General features: G+C 41.2%; 1 protein-coding gene across 1 annotated transcript in view; it reads left to right on the top strand.

Annotated features, from left to right (window-relative positions):
- st3gal2 (ST3 beta-galactoside alpha-2,3-sialyltransferase 2) overlaps positions 1-24,253 on the top strand; it is a 61,318-nt gene that overhangs the window by 28,178 nt on the left and 8,887 nt on the right. The window contains exon 2 of the mRNA XM_080475242.1: positions 11,420-14,003. Within this exon, the coding sequence (XP_080331368.1) occupies positions 13,587-14,003 (417 nt within the window). The 5' untranslated portion in view covers positions 11,420-13,586. The remainder of the gene's footprint in view (positions 1-11,419; positions 14,004-24,253) is intronic.

Here is a 24,253-nt window from a genome sequence, read left to right as displayed (position 1 = left end):
CATAACACAATGAATGTCACTTTTGCTGATTTATTATGTCAGTTAGAATTTATGTGAAAGCTACTCATATTATCAGCAAAAGATTTAATAGGATTAGTGTTTAGTGTTTTTTTTTCTGTCCCTCCACATGTTTATGATTGCCTGTCTGGGATTTTTCTGGACACATACTCACATGCTGAATGCAGCCATCACTGCCACGTTGCTTTTGAATATTAAAACACAAAACTGAGAGAAGTGAGAAAGATGCCACCGAGGGATGACACGGTGTTTATTTATAGGAGCCACCTGAGAAATTTGCTTGGAAAGCACATTATGTTGTAAAAAATGTGTTTAGAAAAATGTTAACATCCCAAAATAAGTGATGATTAAAGAAACAGTTTGTCCTGCCAGAACAGCTTCTTGAATGCTCACGTTGCTCCCCTGCCACCTTTAGATTCAAAGCTGCTTCTAAGTGGCTCTGAAACTTTTTCCAGATAAACGTTGGAAAGATTTTGGACAAGTTTACAGCAATCAGACATATTTTGTGCTATATTTTTTTTATTTTATTTTACAACTTGCTTGCTGCACTTTTCATTTGAAGGAAATGGTAAAATGGCCTTGTCTTTCATCTTCCTGTAGAAATTGAAATCACGCAATGTGCACCCTTTTATAGGCTTTTAAAATGAGACCAATATGAAACCTGCTGCTATTGAAGTAGCGTTGGTATAAAAGCCATACTTACATGTTGGCTTTGTTCATGCAGGCAGGCTCCAGGCCGCGAAGATCATGTGAGAGATCTGTCAAGTTCCCTTTTTGAATGCAAGAAAATCTGGAGAAAAAAAGGTACAAGCTGTCATGTGCTATATATATATAAATGTATATATATATATTTTTTTTTAAATCACATTTTGCACCTTGAGGGATTGGTGAAAAGTGTATAGTATTTAGATGCTATTTAATTAAAAAAAAAAAAACCTTTTTCAGGTTTTGCAAATAAACTTTTGCACATTTTGTTTTTCAAATATTATTTTTTTTCCAAAATATTTAGATTTTTTTCTATCCAAAAGGAATACAATTACATATAATACAATTACATATAATACAATTATATAATGAGAACATTATTACCCCCATTTTAATCACCACCGCCACCATTATTTTGATATACCTTTAGTTTCTTGATATAAACGACATGGCATTACTACCATTTTTAGATTGTAAATGAAATGTTAGATTGTAATCGTCATCACAAAAGATATACAACTCTAAAACTCCAGATTACCACTAAAACAAAGGCAGACTTTTGAAGATGTCTTTGTTTTTTACGCTCTCATTTCAGTTGTCTAGCTAACTCAAGGTTACATAGTTCTATACGTGGCTCCTAATCTGATAAGTGTTTGACTGGAAGCTGCATAATATAAGGTGAACATTGTCACTCAGATCATGTCTTTGTGCTTTCGAATGTATTCGTCCAAATAACAGTGCTCTTTCTCTTGCCCCATAATTTGCACCACTTGTGAAAGAGCAGTTTGTTTGTTTGCTTCTTAAAAAATACTTTGTGAGCTCGGACACATCTACCTGATGGGTGGACTCCATCTGATGGGAAGATATATTGACATGCAGAGCCTCAGTCTACAGTGCAAGATCGTGAACCCCTTCAGGTCGGCAAGAGAGCAACGACCATTGGTGTTTGGATGTGACAGTTTGTCAAATAAGTTGAGAATGTTGACATGCTTCATAAGTAAATTAACATTTTCAAGCTGTAACTTTAGTTTAAGTAGTCAGCCCCTGAAAAGCGACTGAATTCGGTCACGTCGGCTCAGACGGACTGAATAAACTGGCACTGCTTCACTGACTCGGTAACAGTTGGAAGACATTGTAATGAATCTTCCCTCTCAGATGAAAACTATTTGAAGGGAACATAGGAGTAAACTTATCAAGCTGGCGCAGAAATTGTGTAGAATATTCCAATTAAGTCTTGAGGGCCACATTTTTCTCAGTAATTGTGTGCAATCAGAGAAGCTGTATGACTCAATTAACTGGGGGAACAAGTGAAAAAGTAATTTCTCTCTGAATGATACGGATGGTGGGTTTCCAAGACTTTCTGCTTGGAGTTTCTACAAATGGCCACGTTTGAATTCTGTGTTAAATATCCCCCTTATCTTCTTCTCTAATTAGCTGCACTTTGAATGTGTTTCCGGTTATTTTCTCATCTTACTATTTTTAATAATTTTTTTTTATAATTATCTTGGTTTTATTTTCAGTCTTTGTCGCTTAAGGCTGAGTGTGATTATTTCCCCCCGTTTCCTGATGGTGAGTGCAGTCGAAGTCAGGCGTGTTAGACCTGTCAGAGACACTGGCTTGGAGGGTAAGATTAAGGCTTTTTTTTTTTTTTTTTTTTTTGTGTTCAAGTCTCAAGATTGGTTTTCTTTTAATGAGTCAAATATGGCATTTGTGTAAATTGTGTGAAAGTATTAGCTTGGCTATCAAAGCACTGGTGCAAGAGCTCATATAAAAGTTGTGCATTGAGTTGGACAGTTTATTTTAAACTTTGTTTAAACTTTAAGGCATCATTACATGTGTCGTACACTGTGCATACTTTCTTAATCTGTATCCCAGGCCCCCATTTACACAACAACGTTTCAAGTGAATACGCAAAGTTTTTGCTTTTTCATTACAGAAACCTTTTGCATTAACACTGCAACTTTTTTGAAAACAATGTTGTTTTTCATGTAGGGCCACTCGCGGGTGCTCTTCTTTGCTTTTGTACACATGCACGTAGGATGAGGTTGGATTGATATGACGAGTGACTTTCAACAATAAAACTACCAAGTCGCAGGAGAATATGGACTGGGAGTCTTGACACTCTGGCCGCCATTGTTGTTACTGTCCATGTACTCGCATATCTGCAGAAGACCTACTTACTACAGCCATGGTGCGCATTTCAACATTTCAGAAAAGTTGTGTTTTTCTCCGTTGGAGCACAGTAACACTGTCTTCTTCCTGTTTGTAGAGACATGTATGTGCAATATCAAGTTTGCACTCATTTCCATACATGGAAAGCTTCGACACACCTATCTTTTATGAAAATGCAATGGCGGTATTGCTATTGCTAGTCAATATGCAACGCGAGAGAGTGGGGAGGTGCGGAAGGGGAGGTGAAGCAGGAGGAGGACTGCTGAGGAGCTGGGGTGGTGCATCAGACACCTGTAACAACCAAACGTGTGCATTTTATGGTTTCTGACTCCCACCATTCGCAGCGTTGATTGAAACAGGAAGACAGAGTACATGAGGGGGGTGACCGAGGGGAACGAGGAAAAGACTATGACAAATGAGACCGCGTGCGAGGAGAAAATTACTGTGGAAAATTATTAAAAACTTGTTTGAACAACAACAAGATCAACTGCTAATGACAGCCGCCTCCTCCTCCGCTCGGATGGAAACCAGAGAACGAACAAGATGAAAATGTTGGCGAGAGGTGAGGGATGTGTCGCACAGGGCGCCGTGCGCCTCTAACGACGGCATCAATCTCCCATCGTCGTAAACACACTCAAACTTCAGCCTTAATTGGAGGAGAATAGGGATGAATGAGTGGAGCTGAGATGTAACAAGAAAGAAACAGTAACAGAGGAGGCGATGGAGGGGGAGGCGGGTGGTTGGGGAGCCGATTATGAGCGCGCTGATTGGGAAAAGTAATTGAAAATGGTTGGTGCTACGATAACAGCTGCTAATAGCAGATGTTTGTACTGTGGGATTTTGCTGATGCCTGACTTTAAACTTGGACGATGAGAGGAGGAGCGACGGTGCGTGGGGAGAAGGAAGGCGCCGATCGACTGACAACAAGATTTCCAGATAAATGGCTGGCTGGCAACAAAGTGCCTAGTGACAGTGAAGTTCAGGCATGTAGTTAAAGATGGTAATTAAACCTGGAAGAGAAGCCACGCAGACGTAGTGATACACACTGCGTGCATGCTGCTCTGCAGGCTGTTGGTCATTATTCAGCATCAGGAATTTCACAAGTTTAGGAGCCCATTTGTAATGGGTAATTCAGATAGTCTGGTGATGCCTTTATGATGTTAGATATGAATATGGAAATGCACAAATACTCTGCAATCATATCGCCTCTAACTTTGTCTCCTGGAAGCTCACGGATACAATCTAATAGGGCCAAGCTACCTTGGGGGCAGTGTTGATATTAGAAGCGAATAACAAATGGAAGTGGTTCGAAGAGTGACTTTGAGGTGTTTTACTTCTTCACAGACCAGCGCTGGATGTGTTGGGGTTTGTGCCTCCTTCTTAATATCAGTGTTATTACCACCTCCTACCATCACTATTGTATCTATCATTGACGTCTTCCTTCTTTCTAACTTTGTTATTCTTCTTTGTATTTGACCAGTATGTTGATTTAAAGCGTCGCCCTCTGGCGGATTCAATGCTTGTGCCAACACATTGGCTTCATGGATATATAAAGAAAGTGACGCTTGTTGAACATTTATCTGTGCTTGTGTGAAAGTAGAGCATAAAGGAGCCTTAAGACTGCAATATATTGTGTGCTTCGCTAAACCTGCAGGGCTGCACAGTTTTGTTGTGGTTAGCAATCTCTAGGTAGCCTATGGCATGAACTGATGAAGCCACTTGGATAAAGGGCAAAACATCTTCAAGGCATACGACCAAGCCCAGTTGACCTAATTCAATTTGCACTGAGATGCCTCCGGCCTGGACAAATGAGAATATGCATAGACAAGATGGATGGTATACCTACAAATGAAGTGCTACAACTTTCTCTATAAAAACATGTGCATTACATTATTGCAGTGCATATACTTTATTCTAAAGACCAACACATCCAAACATTACTTGTTGAGCACAAGTACTTAAGTTTGACCCAAAACTTTCTCAAACCGGAGTGAGTAATCGTTGGTTTGGGGCTATTCTCAGAGGCAGATTCGGTGGACCGGAGAGTGGAGTCAGAGTCTTGGCAGCGGGACTGAAACCAGTATGTGAGACTACAGTGTCTATTTTCAACCTAATGAAATAACCTGTCACCCAGTGCACTAATGTGACTCACTGACTGTGTTTTTAAATGTTTTCCACCACTAAGAGTGGCTGTCTGTCTGTTGTACTAGCACTTAGTTCTTTTTTAAGTAAAAACACAACCTTTAAATAGATTTATGTGCCACGAGTATAAATAATCAAAATGCAAGCAAATGTTTTTAGTAATCGCCTGATGGTCTTATCTACATAATGTACGAATTTACATATAGTAATAAATATAAAACAAGATGAGTAATTTCTTTGTTACATGTAAAATAAATATTTTGCAAACTTTGTTCTCTGCGTATAACCCATCCTCAATAAGTGATGGGGCAGCCACAGTCCAGCACCCGAAGGCCATTCTGGGTTTAAATTCTTCATCAGGGACCCACGTTGGTCACCTATTGGCTTCAATAAAACCATCAAAATAAATGAAAGGAAGAAAGCTTTTGGTTAAGGACGAAATGTGTAAATGAAGTATTTAAAAAATATTCCATTAAGAATGTACGTTATCGAGAGACAGAAGACGACACACAAACTCACATTCACATCTATGGCAAACTTTGCCGTCATTAATGAACATCAACTGTATGTTTACAGACTATGAGTGGAAATTGTATCACTTGGAGGAAACACACCAGCATGCAGGGAGAACATGCAAACTCCAGGAGCAACTCCAAGCTCTGACTCAAACCAGGGCTATATTCCCACTGTGGGTCTACTCCACTGTGTGTTCCCCCATCACATTGTATGAATACAGATTGTAAACTCAAAGATTTTAATAATGATAAGGATGAACATGCCAGTACTCAGTGTTCTGCAGCAGCGTACTGAAAACAACGTGCCAAATCCTGACAGTTTGAAGCGTCTGGTCTGGCTTTTGCACGACGGATGCCTGAGATGTGTTTGCATGGGGATAGATTTGGATGCGTTTCCATTAGGCAATCTCCCCTACTGAATGAATGCACGTGAAAGTAGGCTGAGGGCAGCACAGACCAGAGCACCGGGAGACGAGATGAGACGACTGACTGAAATTGTCTGACAGCCACTGTCACAGGAAGTGGGCTGGCAGGAGGCATTGAGTGATAATTGCTAGCTGTGAAACGCGACGGCATCAAACTCGCAGGAATCTGACAGGAAAATAGGTACGCCCGAAGCACAATAATGGAGAAAGCGAAGGTGGGGGACGTGGGAGGAATGATTGACAGTTTAAAGTGGCGAGCTACTGTTAAAGTTGGACTGAAATCAAGGCTACGGGAACGTTACAGAAGACGGTGTACAAAAACTGAACAGAATAAAAAACAGAAACTGACTGCAGCTACTGAAAGCTGTAAAAATGTGTTAACATCCAGACAGGCGATGTGTCTGGGTTAACAAAAAAAAAACAACAACAACAAAAAAAACAAACCATGTTGAATGCAGATACTATAATTATCATCGATCAACTTGTCCCTGCATAAAAATAAAACGGTGTAGAATTGTTCAGTTAAAAGTTGATGTGATGAATCATTTAACACACAGTTTGCGACAGCTGCGTGAACTCGGAAGGACAATATACACAACAGTAGAAAAATACTGAGAGTTGTTCCACAAACAGCTGCCACCCTCAGCAGTTATCAGCACTTGTCCTTCACCCTGTCAAAAAAAATACTTAATGAATGTGATAAAGAATGCCGTTGGTGGCTTTGCGAGCATTTCTTATTAACACCAAAGGGGCAGAGGCGAGCAGCATGCACAAATTAACCGTATCCCTTGGCCTCAATGGCAAATGGAAAGAATGCTAACTAGCTCTTATTTGAAAGCACACAAATGGAGTTCAGCAGGTGGACAAACCAAACAGTCCTTGGAAATCTGCAACTTTTTAACGATTCGGGATACATGCAGGCAACATAAGAATCTCCAGCATTTCTGTACGCTCGTATAGATGTTGTGAATCTGTTTGCTGCCGGCAGTATTGATTGATACGTCTTAATGTAATATCTATAACATCTCGAAGGACGTTATTTACTCATTCAAATATAAACTGAAGAGATTTTCTCGGGAAGAAATGTCAAAATTCAAGTGGCTGTTCCTGGAGACTGATCTCTTTGTTGACTAGAGGGAAATTTTAAGATTAGTAAACTAGTTTAAAAAAAGAAAGATCCTAACAAAATAGTCATAATTCTGCATAATTCGTCGTCGGGCATTTTAAACACCCCTGAAAGTTTTGTGTCTATTAAGAGCTTTTTTGTAGCCTTTGATAAGTGCAGTATTTGAATTTCCAGGTGTTCAGGATAAACGTGTTTCATTAACTTCCTGAAGCCTTTACTTTCAACTGGGAAGCATCACATAGTCTCAGGGAAACAATGTCAGTGAACGGTGATACCAAAACACTTGAGTTAAGTGTGTTTGTGCATTGCTCCAGCTGACTGATTATGTGCTGTTTTTTTTCCAGACACAGCCTAAAATGCTTTCTTTTTTTCGAGATGAAAATACTTACAAACTGCAGCAGTTTTGCAAGAATGGATGTCTTTATTCCACCATGTTGTTTTAAACCGACAGTCTGTTTAAGGCCTTTCTATACTTTCCGCATTGTCTGCAGACCGCTTGGACTGGCGGATGTTCCATTCATTCTACATTTCAGGGTTCATATAGGTACTCCTTCAACTGGCTATCTTTATATTCTTTTAAATTGTGATTGTACACAGAGGTATACCGCCAGATGCCCATTGCTGTTGTTGTTTTTTTGCGCTGGTTTAAATAAACTTTTATTATTAGGATATCTCGACAATATGTTGAGGAAAACGAATCAAAACTGGCATTTATAAACACTCTCACTCAAAACTGATTTGATAAGGTTATAGTGAGCAAAACTATATCAGCTCAGGGCCATTCATGTGTCCCAAGCCTCTTAATGTAATATATTGGGTAAGCCCACACCTATTGGCTTTTATTGCATTTTTCCCCCACGATCTTTACTACTTACATTAAATGACTCTGGACAGCCATTAAAGTCAAAGCAGTAATAAATCTGATAATTATGCGAATAGACATTCAGCCAGCTTGAGTAATTAGAGTAACAGCAGCGCCTGAATAAAGCCAAGTTTTAAGATTCTGGTTCAACTCTTTCTTAGTAAGTGTGTGTTCAAAAAGGGTAGTGTCGCTTTTCAAAAGGTCATCAAGCACCCACTAAAACAGTATTAGCAATCTGAGCAAGCAGCTGAAAAAAGCAGTCGGTTCAGCTACATATGTTTGGGAAAAGTCGCTGTATTTGGGAGCTTCTGCGTTGATTCTTGTTTCTCCAAAAACTATGAAAGTTAAACTGACGACAGTCACAGAGTACATGAGTCAATACACGCACACACGCACGCACACACACACACACACACACACACACACACACACACACACACACACACACACACACACACACACACACACACACACACACACACACACACGGGAATTCTCTCCAATTGAAAAGAAGTGCTGTTACTTTTTTATTTAACACATTTCCCTAAGTAACTTGTTACTTTTTATTCACGTGAACAAATAAATTAACTCCACAACTATTTTAAAGCTGCATCAATCACAACACTAGTGATTTGTCATTATGTTCCCTGACTGATCAAAGCTAGTAAACAGTGTAATATGATCAAGCAGAGGTAGGTGGAAGTTGTTTTTTACACTGGAAGCCAATGGATCATTCTAACAGCCTAAAGGAAGAAAAAAAAACTAGTTTCAGTGACTTTGCATTAATTGAATAGACACATATCGGTCTTCTCATCATTTAAAGATACTTTTACCAGACAAGTTAACATAACTAGTAAAATCTCAATTTCTGACTCTTGTTTTCAAACTAACAATGCGATTTCATCCCTTTTTCCATTGTTTTAGCCCTTGCCTTTGGCAAAGCATCTCTGACTCCCCTCGTTACTGCACCAGATTGATGCTTTTACCTTAAAAATATGAAATACCAAAAATACCATGCTTGATCGTGTGCAATTCACACATCTAGTCACAATATGTCCAATACATTGAGGAAGTGTATGGTAGGACGATAGCACTCAGTAGTGAAGAAGACTGTAGACAGAAATAAGTACACGACTAATAATAGAATATGCAAGAGTTCAATCAGTTTGACTGTAATCATATGAGGATTGACACACATTTTCATTATGTGACTTGTGAGGCTGTGTTTCAGGCACAATGCATACCCTAGATAAATTCTGCTGGGAAGGAAACATGAGGCTGTAGAAGATATGAATCGTTTTAGTTGGCTTTTTCAACCGAGAGATGTCAGGAGGACACTGCACAACAAAAAAAAAAAGGAGAAGAACCATCGTTTGGTGCAACTGCAGAATTTACTCCTACATCAATCAGTCTCTTCATGTGATTGCAGCAGTCGTTTGCCAGTTGGCCAAGGCACATGTCCACAAGGTGGTAATTCAAGTTTGTTAGCAAACTTTTACAGCAAGACGACGTGCAGCAACATTAATCCCTTCGTTAAAAAAAACCCACCAGCATGTTCTATCATGGAAACCATGTCGCATATAACAAATGAAGAAGTCAAATATGAAAGGAAAGACATACATCCACCCGAGGTAGGACAATCTGTCCCAGTTCTGAAGCATTGATTAGATGGGTCAAGGTTGGGGACTCGGCGGTTTGCGTTGCTGTAACAACCCTGCCTCCCTCGCTGGCTGCCATGGCAATGCATCAAAAATAGAGTTGTAGAAAATATCGTTCGTCGCTGGGTGGGTGTGTTGGAAGGTTGACAGTAAGAAAAAGAGGCAGACAGCCTTCACAGTGTCATTAGCTATCGTAGCTTCTTAAGTGGAGGAGACGAAGAGCAGGGCAGCTCAGGAGACACTGAAACACTGCTCCAATAAAAAGGTTTCCATGTCGCAATTTCAAAAGAATGCATTAATTCCTCCACTGAATAAGACAAGATGAAGCAGCCCTCTGACTTGGAAAGCATTTTTTTCTTTCTTTAAAAGTGGCCCATTCATCTGTTTTAATTTTTATTTTCAAAGTTTGTTTTTTTCTCATGGTTTAAACATTTTGTTAACTGTAGAAGGAGATTATCTAAACTTTTACATCAAAATGCTTTGTCTGCAAAAGGCAGCAACCGTCCCAAAACCTTTGAGCAATGCTACAGAACTAAGTTTTAAATGTTAAATGGAAATTGAAAAAAAGAGGACAAAAATAAGAACATTTGGATTTGTTTTATTGCTTCATTTTAACTAGGCCTCTTGGTAATGACTGTTACACCATTGGAAAGTCTGTTTATTTCCCTATTGAATTTGGAAAAGCACATACATTTGAAAGATGAGTACTTAGTCTTCATATTGTGCAATGCTGAAGAGACAATTATGAAGTTGGGCAAGTTTCTTGAAAAGAATGTGCAAATAAATTTTGCCATGAAGTAAAACCTTGTTATTTTGGAACAAAAATCCATCTTTTTAAAGATCTGATCCCCGGGAAATGAGAGAAACTAACTCATTTGAAAGTCTGCTTCCGATTATCTATATTATTGTCATCAAAAAAAAATCAGTTTACAGCAACGATCTAGTCAAACGTTTTATCAAAATCCTACACAGTGATTATTCAGTCACTAATCAGTTTTTTTTAACTGATGAAATTGTATAAATATTCCTTCTCTAAATATTCCAAGTACAGCAGTAAGTGGTGCATTTTCCTTAATTTCCAGACAGACAAATTGTGCCTGTACAGTCTTCCATCAAAAGTTAATGAGCAGGACTTAATTGGTTCGTGTGTCTTTCTCTCTCATCTACACCGAAAACTGCTGTGACACAACATTTTGCATCATGACAGCATTTCAGAGAGTTAAGTAAAAGTCTTGTAGAGATGCACGATCACCCCGAACAGCAAGAATGAACACAGCAGATACGAGATATGACAGCAGTTTGTTTGGGAGGTTTGTTTTCTCTGCTTGGTATTCAGCTCCGGCTCTTTCAATCTGTATGCTGTCAGTCTACCTCAGCTCTTCCAATTCAGCGTAGTGGCATTTTCTAAAATTTATTCAGCGGGCCAATCAACAAAGACACAAACAGATAGGGGGGGGGGGGGGGGCAGACAGAGTTGTTGCTTTTTTTTTTTCTCCGGTCTCTCTCTCTCTGCGTCTCCTTGTACCACCTTGTGATGGACAGTAGAAAAGACAAGCTGAGCAAGAAGAGCGAGTACGAGAAATATTGTGAGATAAAAACAAGCATGAGCGAAACAGCCAGAGGTAAAGAAAAAAAGAGTAAAAGTGCATGTGGTGGGCTGACGGCACAGGAGAGTGAATGCGACTCAAAAAGGAAAGGGTCAAAGAAAAGGATTAAAGATGTCAGTGTTGTCAATCAGGCTAATGGTACTAAAAGGCGCTCTTGTCTTTTATCTCTTCCCCTCTGTGTCTCCGCAGGTTTTCCCGCTGAACAGGAAGCCAGACGCTGTGCTGGACACGGCGTCAGACATCCCAGACTGACTCGCAAACACGCACACATGAGATCATGAAATAATCGATTTCAGATCTTTTATTTCAAGTGCTGCTCGGTGCCTTAAGCGCCCGTAGACACAGTGGAATTACGGAGGCGTAGCTTTGCGGTGCAGGTGAGTTAAGCAGGTGCTTAAAGGGCATCAGATCAACATGGGCAGGGCAGACAGCTGGCATAAAGTTGCCGCCTCAGGGGTCCTACCCTCGGATTACAATTTACTAGATTAGAGCTAAGCGGCGGTCACCTTAAGCTCCCCAAGCCCATGAAACCTACGCTGCCAGCCAGTAGGGCGCGCACACCCACGTCCATCCACGCACACAGTGGCACATCTGTACAGCACAATTAAATTAGTGCACCGGGCAGACGGTGTGCAAACATCACTTAATGCCATATACACATTAAATCACAGGCCTAAAGACATGCACTCTCACACACCCACGGACACTCTGGGCTAGAGGACAGATGCTACCCCCACCCTGCCTGTCGTCATCCTCTCAAAGCCAGCTGGAGAGAAGATGAGATTTGGGGTTGATTGGTTTTGTCTTTTTTTTTCTCCCTCTATCTCGCCCCTGCAACTCGCTCCATCCTGCACTTTCACCCATCCCTGGTGTGGCCTCGTGCACGGATAAACCCTCTTCGTTAGAATCTTTCTCATCAGACGGATGTCAACCAATCTGACTGTGACGCTTTAAGCACTGCTTAGATAAAGATAAAAATGCTGATTTAACTTCCATTTTTTTGGTACTTTTTTATCTCTATGGGGACAGCGAACTGTGAAAGGACTTGATAGTTTTCGGACTTGAAAACCCCTCAGCTGCAGTGCCGACATCAATAACGTGATATCAGGAAATGCAGAGAATCAAGAAATCTTTCGCCATTATCGTTGAGTTTTTTACCATTTTTTTTTTCCCATCAGGATTTCATAATTCAACAAAAAAATAAAGAGAAAGGAGAGAAACTTTTCTTTCCAAACTTTTGAAAGTCTGATTGAAGAAAGTGTCGGCATCAAAAGCATACTTTAAAACTGATGCTATTCCTTCAAGGGGCTTTCAGAGCCTCTGAAACAGACAGGCACTCACAATGGACTGAAAGGGGTGAAAGAGCAAATGAGAGACCTTGAAAGAGACAGACGAAACGAGGTGAGAGAAAGAAAGAGGAGTGAAAACTAGAGATAGCATGAACCAAGCAGCGAAAGAAAAAATAGAGGAATAAGACCCCCCCCCCCCCCCCCCCCACACACACACCTTTTTTTTTTCTTGTCAAGGATGGCTAAAGCTGTGATGGAACACCCTTCAGGCCAGACCTCCTCCCCTCTACTGCTCCTCCTCCCTTCTTCCCTCCCTCTCTCCGTTGCTCTCCTCTAGTCTGCCAGCTTTTTTCAGCTACGTCTCTTCAGTGCAGAGAGAGAGAGAGAGCAGAGCGCGGAGCCGAGGCACAGATGGCAGATGAGACAGGAAAGACCGGCTGCATCCGTCCGCTGGATTTCACTGAAGAAGGACACTGCAGTTAATCAAAGAGAACGAGCGGAGGGAGAAGTGAGAGGTGGACGAGAAGTGGCCGGGGAAGGGAAAGTTGGAAAGCCAAGAGCGAGAAAAGGAAGGAATGGACAAAGCGTCGAAGGGGGAGAGGACTTCCGAAGCGACTTCTGCTCGAGTGTGTGTGTGAGACGAACACAGAGCTGTGGAGCAAAGAGAGGGAGGGCATCCAGCGGGAGGCAGAGGAAGCGTAGGAGCGTCGCAGAGCGCACAGCTTGACTGTGAGACACATTGACTGTGACACCTTGTGTACTGTCAGTGTGTGTGTTCGTGAGAGGATTTATGTGTTCAGCTGGTGTGATATAGAGGGTGACACTGAAGTCCAGGTTAACAGTTGCAGGGTCATCCCATCAAGCTGAACGGGCCCTGGTGGTCGTTGCGTGGAGGCAGTGCAGGAGGAGGTGGGGTGGGGACAGTGGCAGGCCCCGTGGTGGGGACATGGCCATGGGGGGGCCGCATCCCGACCTCCACCCTGCACCGGGACAGACGTTGGGGCTGGGGTTCTTGGAGCGGCGGTCCACCCAGGGGCGCCCCCAGACTCTTGGAACTCCGGCCCTGGATGAGCGGAGCGGTGGCAGCGGGTGCAGGTAGCACGGGCGGTGGAGGCGGACCCCCGGGGGAGAAGGGAGGCAGGGTGAAGTGTTCCCGGAGGATCTGGGTGCTCCTCGGCACGCTGGCCCTGGTTTTCCTCACCTCGCTCTTCCTGTCCGTGTCGTTCCGCGGGGGCGTCGGATTCAACTACCTGGAGCCGCCCGGGTGGGAAGAGTCGAGGCGGGTCAAGCTCGTGCCCAGCTACGTGGGCGCCCACCGCCTGTCACCACCCGACGCCGCACAGCAGAAAACATGTGCCTGTTCACGCTGCGTCGGAGACCCCGGGCTTTCCGACTGGTTCGACGAGAACTACGACCCAGACATCTCTCCTGTATGGACCAGAGAAAATATCCAGCTGCCCTCTGATGTCTACTACTGGTGGGTGGTAAGTAACCACAGTCATCTACCTTGATCATTCAACGATATGATGGTACATGTCACAGAAAGACCAGGGTCTCCTCTTGATCTGATGTCTTGACAACTGCAATCGACAATTCCACTACAGATTCAGATTAAAAAGACAAACTCATCAGCTAAGATGTCTTTAGGTGTTGACCAGCTTCTGATTGTTGAAGCTACGTTTTGTTTATCCTTCTTCCAAGAAGTCAATTATTTGGTCTCGTTCTTTGGCTTGCCGGACAGACTTGAAGCTTCCTCTCCCCTTGAGCTGCCGTCACTGACAAAATGAATAACAACTGGAGGGGGTGGAGTGCTTTGTAGTTTAGATTTTGAACAAAAAAAAAAAAAAAAAGAGTGTCAGAGTGATTGAATAAATAAAAGGAATCACGCAGAATTCAAACAGGTTTCATCTGGGCTGTTTCTTTATTTTCTCACCACTTTGACTCCCCGTGGTTTCAGCAGCATTGAACCGAATTTTAAGCTTACACCTTGGATGGAGCAACTCATTTCTCAAAGTTTCTGTGCTCATAAGCTGATACCTATGGTTTGTATCCACCAAGACCTTAGCCTAAATCTTCTTTACTGCGAATTAAGTTGCTTAATGCTCCACTCAAAATCTTTAAACCAGTTTGTAGTATTTTTTTATAAATTGTTTTATCAGGGATGCACAATATATCACAAATTTAGCATTATTGTTTTATCTACATGCACAACATGATAATCGCGAAAAACAGACCGTGTTCTAATCCATATCTTTTCCATGCACTGTACACTGATGCCTTTAGTGCAATTAACTTTGGTTGAGTCAGAAAATTGTGCGATTAACTGATTACGAAATAAAAAACATAAAAAAACATTGCCCTGTGACAACTGTTGTAAATTAGTTAATTTAATGGCAAGAGAAAGAACACTGTTATTTTGAAGAGCAAAGCACAAAGACATTATTGTGATATTCTTAAATTTAGATTTATCTCAAATGACATTTGCATCTTAAACGGTCTTGTAATATTGTGCAGCTGCTGATGCAGTATGAAGTATGATGTTGCCGTTTGACCAGCATTGTGCTTGTGCTTTTTCAAAATTTATACAGCACTTTTAAGACAATAAAAATGAATGAAGTTGCTTTATAGGTAGTTGAGAAGGCATTTGAAGCAAAAACAACTTAAGTTTTGTGGATCACCAGCAGACGTAGTGTGAGGTTACTTGAAGTTCAGATGGGACGGTGTTGTCGTCTGTAAACGTGGAGCTTCATCAGGTCGCCTGCCGGCTTATACAAAGCCTGGGAGCAGGTGAAGCACCGAGCCAGATGCTGTTTAAAGATACCAGAATCTTCTTAGCAGTATCTCTAAAGCTCACTGATTAGCGGGTTTTAGCGGGTTTGTTTGCTTGCTCCCAGCTGAGTAATGGCACATAATCACATGTAAAACCATTACAGACACGCAACAAACAATGTGCTAATTAGTGAGCCTTTACAACGTTGCCTTCGGAAATCTTCCGAGATTTATTTCAGTAGTACCCGTCATTATGCTACGTTTACCCCATCAAGCCCCAGCTTTAGATCCATTCTTCAGTTTAGAAACATGAAAGTTTGTTTTCTTTTCCCTCCATGAGCGTACAAGTTCTGTAACTTAAAAGTTTGCATTTGTGGAAAACTTAGATATCTACGCTCTGAGTGATGAGCCTTTTCATCTCAGCATTCCAGGTCGAAGGTCCTGAGTTCTTGCCAAGCATCTTGTGATTTAATTGCCTGTTTTGGCAGGAAAAAAACAAAACAAAAAACATAAATTCAAAGATTTTCAACCAGCCCCCATTGATCTCCAACACTGCTGACAACAAAAATACATTTTTTAGTGAGTCCGCAGCCGCATCCGATATTTTTATTTGTACGCGTGGCACAGACGGGGGCAGTCTGTCACATGGAAGATATAAGTTTATTAGGACAGCAACATAGGGGGGAGTAATACATCATAATCACATCCTCTTCATCCTTCCTCATCGCTGAGCCAACCAATCCCCTCTTACAAGTACTACATGCTCCTCATGCATCCCTGCCAGTCAGATTTTGTGCTGTTAGTGTGAGTAAATAAAGTTGGCTACTGTTTTTTTCTTAAATTTCTACCAAGTAATGACTAAAAACGGGAGAACAAACTGTACTCTAAGAGGAGAGAGGCAATTTTCAAGCTCTAATTGAAGAACTTTTTTTGCTTTACAACCCCCGTCTGGGAGAGTCTGGGTTCATGTTTGGGGTCTCTCTCAGTGGCTTCTCGCTTGTGTCTCCCTGTGTTTCCATTAAGTGCTGCACGGCTTCCTTTGGTGGCTGTTTGGGACTTCTATTTCAAAGCGATGTCCTCAGTCCAGCTCCAAAATGGCAGAAAACTGCAAACACAGGCCAACAGCTGCCAAGTCATTAGGTCACACTGCAACAGGGAGGTGATGAACCGAGAGGGAAGAGCAGGGGAGGAGAGAGAAAGTAAAGATGTGTCGAGGAGGAGGAGGGAACAGTAGGGAGCAAAAAATAGAATGAAGCAGAGATGATTGGGAAAGGGGGAGAGATGAGGAATGGCAGATTTTAGATTTTCAATTAGAGTAGAGAAAGGAGGAGGCTGGACAGAAAAGGAGAAGGGAGTAATATTCTACAATACAGACATTAAATTAAATAGAGGATGAAGGATTCTGATAGCACATTAGGGACTAAACGATCATAAAAACCATCTTAAGATGTCTGGAAAGTGCAGGAGAAACTATGGATTCTTGATTTCTCTCCTTTGTTCACTACTTTTGGTCAATTTTGAAGATCTCTAAACATGAATATTCTTTTAAACATGCAGATTTTGTGTTTTGAAAGCACATCGGAGATTAAATTATCAATAAAACCAACTTATAATTTCGGACATCTGCAAGATTAGCCCCAAATTATATGTTTTACTCCTGTTTTTTACAGTTTTATCTGCAATTTCTCTCTTGTGCGACTAATAAAGGTTCATCGTATCTTATTTTTAGGTTTCCCCATTATTTATGTTGTTTGTAACGTTCCGATTCTGTTTTCTGAAAGCACAATAAACACAGAATTATCCTAAAACAAACCCTTATATTCCTAGCCCTTTGCCATTCTCGGGACGTTTGCAGTGTGGCCATCCAGTCGGAGAGAAGATGCTCCAACATTTCACACATGTGCAGCATGAGCTCCTTGATAATTTACCCGACCTGGTAAATTAGAACCAATTCACTATTTTCTGAGCCAAGAAATCGAGATAAATTATGTCAATCTAGTAGCAAAATGGTTCAAATGTCTTGAAAATGCAGGAATAACCACAAACTTGAAAGCACATTAATGCAAAGAGGAAATTGATGTATTGAGCAGGAATATCCACAAACTACAGATTTAGCTTTTGTTAAATTTCAGGACACGACACAATTGTTTGTCCTCCCTTTTTTGTCTGATGGTTTAATTTTGAAATTTCACTTAAGCTTTCCTGACACAAACCTCCAACAATTAACTGAACAACTGTTTTGCAAAACCGATCTCCGTCTTTCCCCATATGCACCAAATCCCTCACACGCAAACACAGCTTGCATATTAACTAGCCTGTAGATCCGGATCCATCAGTCATGTTCGCATCCACAAACTCAACCGGCTTGCCGTCTTGCCAAGTTTTTCCGAACCGTCAACACTCGTCTCCTAAACTTTTTGTTTGTTGACTGCAGCTGTTTGTCTGTATTTTCTGAGTCTATTAAATCCCTGCAGCCGTCAGGCAGCAGCCGGATCAATGCGTGGATCTACAAAGGAAAATAGGAACCATTATGTTCATGGCACAGCGGCTGTTAATCCACTAATTATTTGTAAATATTGATTACATGTGAAAGGCGGAGATCTGCCAGGCAGACACCACATATTTAATGCTTTATGTTCTTTTTCTTCACATATGGAAGACGTTACACAGATTCTTACACTAGTTCGCCATCTGAGGAAATCAAATCAAACTGATCATCTCCCCAATTTTATAAAAATTTTTTGTCCTTTCAAGAAATATAATACATTTTAGCCTCATGCAGTAAGAAAGCCACTCTCCCCATCAGAAAAATCACTTTGAAAAGGGTATAAAAGATTACATAACTCGTGCTTCAGGGTGTGATTTTTTTGGGATTAGTCCCAGTTGGTGGATGGAGTTATCGTCCACTCCATGGGCTGGTGGTTTGATGCCCCATCTGGCCTCGTCCATGTGTCAAAATGTCTTTGGGCATGACACTGAACCCCAAGTTACTCCTCACGGAGGCAGAGGACCCCGCATGGCAGATGTCACCACTAGTGTGTGTGCATGAATGAGGGGATGTGACTAGTGTGATTAACTTGGAGACTGTTGAAGCGGTTATAATAGTCCATAAAAATGGAGTCCTTTTTTTCCATTTACAACACACCCTTGTCCAGTATTAAAGGAAGCAATATAAAAGTACAGATGTCAAGGCTTTTTGGCAATGTTATTTGCATGTTCTCAGTTTATGTTTGACAAAGATAATGACAAAACTGAACAAAGAGGTGGCTGTTGAGAGCTCCCGAATTAAAGAAACGCCTACAAACCGACAGAGGGCTGGCAGGTGTGGCTATAAGAAGAGTAAACGAAAGTCAATGTATTCAACCAAAAGAACAAATAAGCTCAAACTGCAAACAAGTTGGAACACAAAAACAGCCAATGTGGCTGACTACAGTCAGTCAATCAGATTGCGTCTTTATGAGTCAGTCAACAGGAGTTAGCTCGTGAGTCAAACCAGCCGTCTGTCTTCTGCGCCTCTTTATTCGTCTCAGGGTTGTGTGGGGCTGCAGCTGAGGGCAGGTTACGTACAGACGCACACGCACACAGCCATTTTATAGTCACCAATCGGCCTTCAAAAAAACATGCAAACTTTGTACACCGAGCCCCACAAAGCTTGAACCAGTGAGATTGTTGCTCTGCAGCGACCATGCTAACCACTACAACACCATGAAGTATTCAGTGCAACCATTAAACAAGTCATGTTTATTTATGAAAGACATGGAGACGTCCCAGAGAACAAGAACTCTTTTTAAGTCTCCGTATTGATTTGACTGGCTGCACAGCAATAAGGAACCTGGTTCGAGTCGAGTTGGATGGAAAGGCAATTCTGTGTTTGCATGTTCTCACTGTGCATCTGTAGGGTTTTTCTTTCCAGGTAGTCCTACTTAGTGACTCTGAATCGGCTCATCTGTGTTTGGAGTAAACCCATCCGCTTTACCACTTGACGGGTTGAAGATAATTTAGTGGGATAATTTAACATCAAATCAGACACAAATCTCCTCATAAAACTCTTTGAAATGTCCAAACTTCTGCACTAAACTGCCGTAATGAGCAGCATTTTAAACATTTATCTGGTATGTCCAAAAGGACTCGTCCACCCTGTGACCCTCCGCCTGTGTGGACCCTCATTAAAACGCTACACTCACCCCACGTACCACAAGAGTTTAGAACAGCTCGTTCCCTAAAGCCATTACTACACTGAACTCAATTACTCTTACTTTCTTTTAGCTGCATACACAGAAAACTTTTTGAGCGAACTGTTTAAATGTTGGTCTGTGTCTTTCTTTGTGAATGTGAATATGGAAACGTGAGTGTGTGACAGGATTTCTTTTTTTTTTTCTAGAAATCGGTCTGAAAAGGTGGGATTGTGTTATATTTGGCGTCCAATATTCAGATCCCAAAAGCTGACTTAGCCAGTCAAATGTCGGATGTGCAACAATGAACCATTGAAACTATTGGTTGTGATTCATACTTTTGGCGTGAATAACACTAAATGTGGATCGTCAGCATCGTTTTGACTTCAACGAGCTCTCTGTTCACGCTCAAGTGCTGTTTTGGGAAACGTGTAGAAGTCTTCCCAGCGCACACCGCTTGTAGAAAGCACTTAGAACTCAGAATTGATTGTTATTTGGAGACCCGACCCGGTGCTGTAAACACATCTGTCTCTGCAGGCCTCACAGACGGGGTCTGCGGACTGTAAATGTAATAAACATCATGTAAATTGTCTGCACAGACAGGCCTTTATTTCCGAGTCTTCCCTGGTCTCTAATTAATTCAAGCTCAGCCTGTGTGCTACTTTACCTGTTGTCTCTGTAAATTTTGGATGAAGTCCATTTTCACAGCTCTCTGATGGAGGTTTTAATACTTCCCGCAGAGTTATCACATCAAAGTATTATCACATCAAATACCGCGTGGCTTTCCCTTTATGAGTTCTAATGTGGAAAAAAAAAAACATTAGACAAACAGCAAGAGGAGCTCACGGCCACAAAACTCAATTTGAAGTGGAGGCTTTTAATTTTTCTTTCTTTTTTCCAAACAGTGTTGTGAAATTTGGTTGCTTATTGATGAAAAGTTGCATTGAAATTCTCACAGCTGTCCTCTGCAATAAGGTTTTGGAAACCAACATCCATTAGTGCTGTGAGAATATATCTAGCATTGTTTATTGTGATATAAATGTGTTGTATTTGTTGTGTTTGAAACCTTAAATGCACTGATCAGCCATAACATTACGCATACGGCTGAGCGATATCAGTTAAACATGCAAAATGTGACATATATATTGATGTCTTTGTACTTAATGATGTAACGTTGAAAGAATGAAGTCAGATATGAAGGATTGCTCTAATTCTGACCCCTGACAAAAGGAGTAAATAACAGTGATCACCTCTTTATCCTGGACCCTGAAGCCCTAAATGTTAGCGAGTTTGATGTGATGGCTAGAAACAAGGTTCCGACCTTCTCGAACACTGTAGCTCTTGTTTCTCAAAGCAATTGAATCAGGTCAGATACCGCAACACACCATCGAAAGTCTTGAGTTTTCATTTTGGCACTGAATGGTGCACCTACACAGCAATAGGCAGATGATTGAAAATGTCCTGGCTGATGGGTGTATGTTATTCTAGACCTGCCAGAAGCACGGGGGCCTACACGTTCCCGACGAACCCTCAATTGGGATTTTAATTCAAACCGACAACATAGTGGCTGCCCTGATAATGTGTATGTCATTATACACCCTAATCATGCTTAATTCGCCGAGTGTGATTCTGCAATCGACCACATTTCACCCTCCTCTGTTTTTCCTTTCTCTCGAAGCAACACGCTTTAATTGGTCCACGCTGGCTACTCTGACCCTCTTACATGAGAGTTTTTGGCAGATAGTCCATGTGAAAAAAAATGACCTTACAATGCAGCAGGTATACAATATCGTATTGTTTGACATTGCAGCTGGTCTGCACAACGTGGATCAATGAAGTCAATTTTGTTTCCCGAACGCAAGTTAATGGTTGGCCGGGTACAGAGGAGAAAATGGGGTGGGGGGCTGGGTTAGTTGCAGACCTCAAGACGATCGCTATTGCTTTTGGGCTCTGTAATGTCAACGACGACGAGAAGCTATGGCGTCTGCTTCTGGGAGTGGTTGGACAGCATAACAGGTTGTTTCCTGGTGAAATAGTTTTAGGAAACAGACATCAGTGACTCCCAGCGAGACGTGTCTGTGCAAAGTGCTCCCCGGTCAGTTACGTCGTTTCTCTCTCCTCCAAAGTGAGAAGTGGTTTTAATACAGGAGAAGTCAGTGTAACCAAACCGAGCAGTGGAATATATACTGCTTTTGTTCCTTTCTTCCATCATGCCCGTTTTTTTTTGGTTTTGTTTTTTTACGCAGGTCCAATCAAGCGGTGCTGTAAAGATATGAAAACAAACAATTATATGTACGTGTAATTGAAGTGTATGCTCTTCAATCAAACCTAATGTGTTATTATGCAGGCCTGCCTGAGGGAATGAGGAGCTCAATCCTTCAGTGAAATAAGTATTTTAAAGTCTTATTTGTTTTGCAACATTGAGTTATGTTTAAACCTCTTTTACAAAGACCTTTTCCCATCTAAGAATATAAATATCCAGGCACTAGTTTTTGTTGATTAAGAGCCCTTGAGTTTGTGATTTCTACAATAGTTTGCGGTTTTAGAGAATTGAGATCGAAAAATTGCTTAAAGGAAACTGGACATCCATCTAACTGCATGTTAGAGTTCAGATTTTAATTTCTCGAGCTACTTGTGTAATGATTAACACTTAATTTTCTATTCAAGAAAGAAAAACATCCAAAGTTCCCTTTCACCGAGGGCATAGCAATTCCTTTTCTACGTCAATATATGACATTTAACCTCACGTGCTACAGTGAACGCATGAAATGAGCAGCTTATATGTAATCACTTCTTAGTATTCTCCCAATAATCTAAATAAGCACATTTAATTGGAAGCTAATGGGAATTATTTGAAACAATGAAAGCAATTAAACAACTATTTAATGTGTTTTTGTATTGATTCATTGGGGTGTTCGCTCATGATGGAAAAAGCCAACACAGATCCCAGTCAGCCAATCAGATGTAGATGTTCTACTACCCATAAAAACTTAACTAGGCAACTGTTTATATATATATATACAGTATATTCGGAAGCTTCCAAAAGACAAATTACCAATCGACAATCAAAGAACGCAATTAAAATTCATGCTTTACGTGATAAAATTGTGTTTTATCAAGTTCAGTTATGCACAGGTTATTCAAAGATACAATACAATAAAATCAATAGAAATCAATAGATCTGTCATGATCAGATGAATGCTGATGTTTTGTCTTTGCTTGGCAAAACATCTTGTACTCCAACTCACTGCACATAAGTGATGCACTTTATTTTTTTGCAGGCTCGTATTGGTCGTTTGAATCTCTTCGGGACAAAAAGCAGGTTTTTTAAATTTGACACACTTGAGTCCAAAAATGTTCTAAATTTATATGTCAGTGCTTTTGAATGAGCGTTAGGCATTCGATCCACCAGAGGGCGCCACTCAACATACTGGCTAAATTCCAAGAAGAAGTAGATTTTGTTTTTAAAGAGAAGAAGAAAGCCGATGGCAACTATGATGATGACAGGTGGATTTTGCACTGATAATAGGAAAGAGTCACAGTAGGAGGTCCATTGAGATCTTTAAGAATCTCAACATTGCCCCCTAATGGTTACTAGTGGTACTGCTGTATTGGTCCAGCGACAGAGGGTGACCGGGGCACTCGTGGCATGTGGATAAGCTCGGATGGCCTGAAATAAAAGTTACAACCTCTGGAAGGGAAACTAATCATTCAGATCCAGTGTTTCAATGTCTATTCTCATTTAAACGTCCCCTTGGTATTTCTTTTTATTAGAGTAGGAATTTGCCCACAAAATATCCACTTCCTTTTTAACTTGAAACTGCTTTGTGTGACTCTTGAGAGCAGCGTTGAGCTATTGATTTGGCGGGAAACTAGAAGTCACTTTATTGGATGCAGGTGCCAGGAAGCCCAAACCTCAAGAGTCAGCAGAGACGATGGACGCAAGACGGCATTTGGCTTGGCTGCTGTCACACATCTGCCAGACGTTTGCATCCCCCCCCGAACAACAGCGGCACAGAATGACAGGCTGGCTCAGGCGTCACCCCGTCCAGCAGGGACCAACAAGGATGGCAAAAAAATTAATATATATATATATTTATATAAATATATATATATATGTAGAATTGAACATGAATACAGAGATGTCGGAGCATGAGAAACTAAATCGCAGGGAGCAAAAGGAAGATTAATGGTCTCTGATCAGTGCTGATGAGCTGTGTGGTGCACGGACATCCCTGAGAGGCATAGAGATGAAGAAAGACAAGAAGAGGAGAAACAAAGGGGGAGCGAGGGAAATTAAAGAAAAAGAATTAGACATGAGGGCAGGAAGACCGCTGGAGCCCGTGTGTGAATGAAAATCTTAAGCGAATGAGGTCTGCGTTGGGAGAAAAGGGAATTAAGGTCGATGGTGGGTGCAGAGGAAGTGGTGACAAAAGAGTGTGAAAACGAAGATTGGTGTGTGGGAGAGAGGAACAAAAGAGATGAAGGTGAAAGGAGAGGAGGACCTCAACAACATGCGCCATTATCCGGACGGAACTTTTGTTTATACTTTTGTGTTGCATTTAATTGTGCAGGTGGTTGTATTCTGTTTACTTTCATGGATACAGGTTTTTTGTGTAGTTTTTAACTTAGCTTTTTCACTTTCTAGGCTGTGCTGCCAAAGTATGAGTTACAAAGAGCTACAAAGCTCACCCCTTGTTTAAATGAAGCTGGATGGAGATAAATGTGTTAAAATAAATTAGATAGTTACATCACATATTATTGCATTTACATACAAGAGCTTCATTATATTT

The sequence above is a fragment of the Lipophrys pholis genome (genome assembly GCF_963383615.2).
Source record: "Lipophrys pholis genome assembly, chromosome: 11".
NCBI lineage: Eukaryota > Metazoa > Chordata > Actinopteri > Blenniiformes > Blenniidae > Lipophrys > Lipophrys pholis.
The sequence above is the reverse complement of the archived record's forward strand: the minus strand, read 5'-3'. Positions and strand labels throughout refer to the sequence as shown.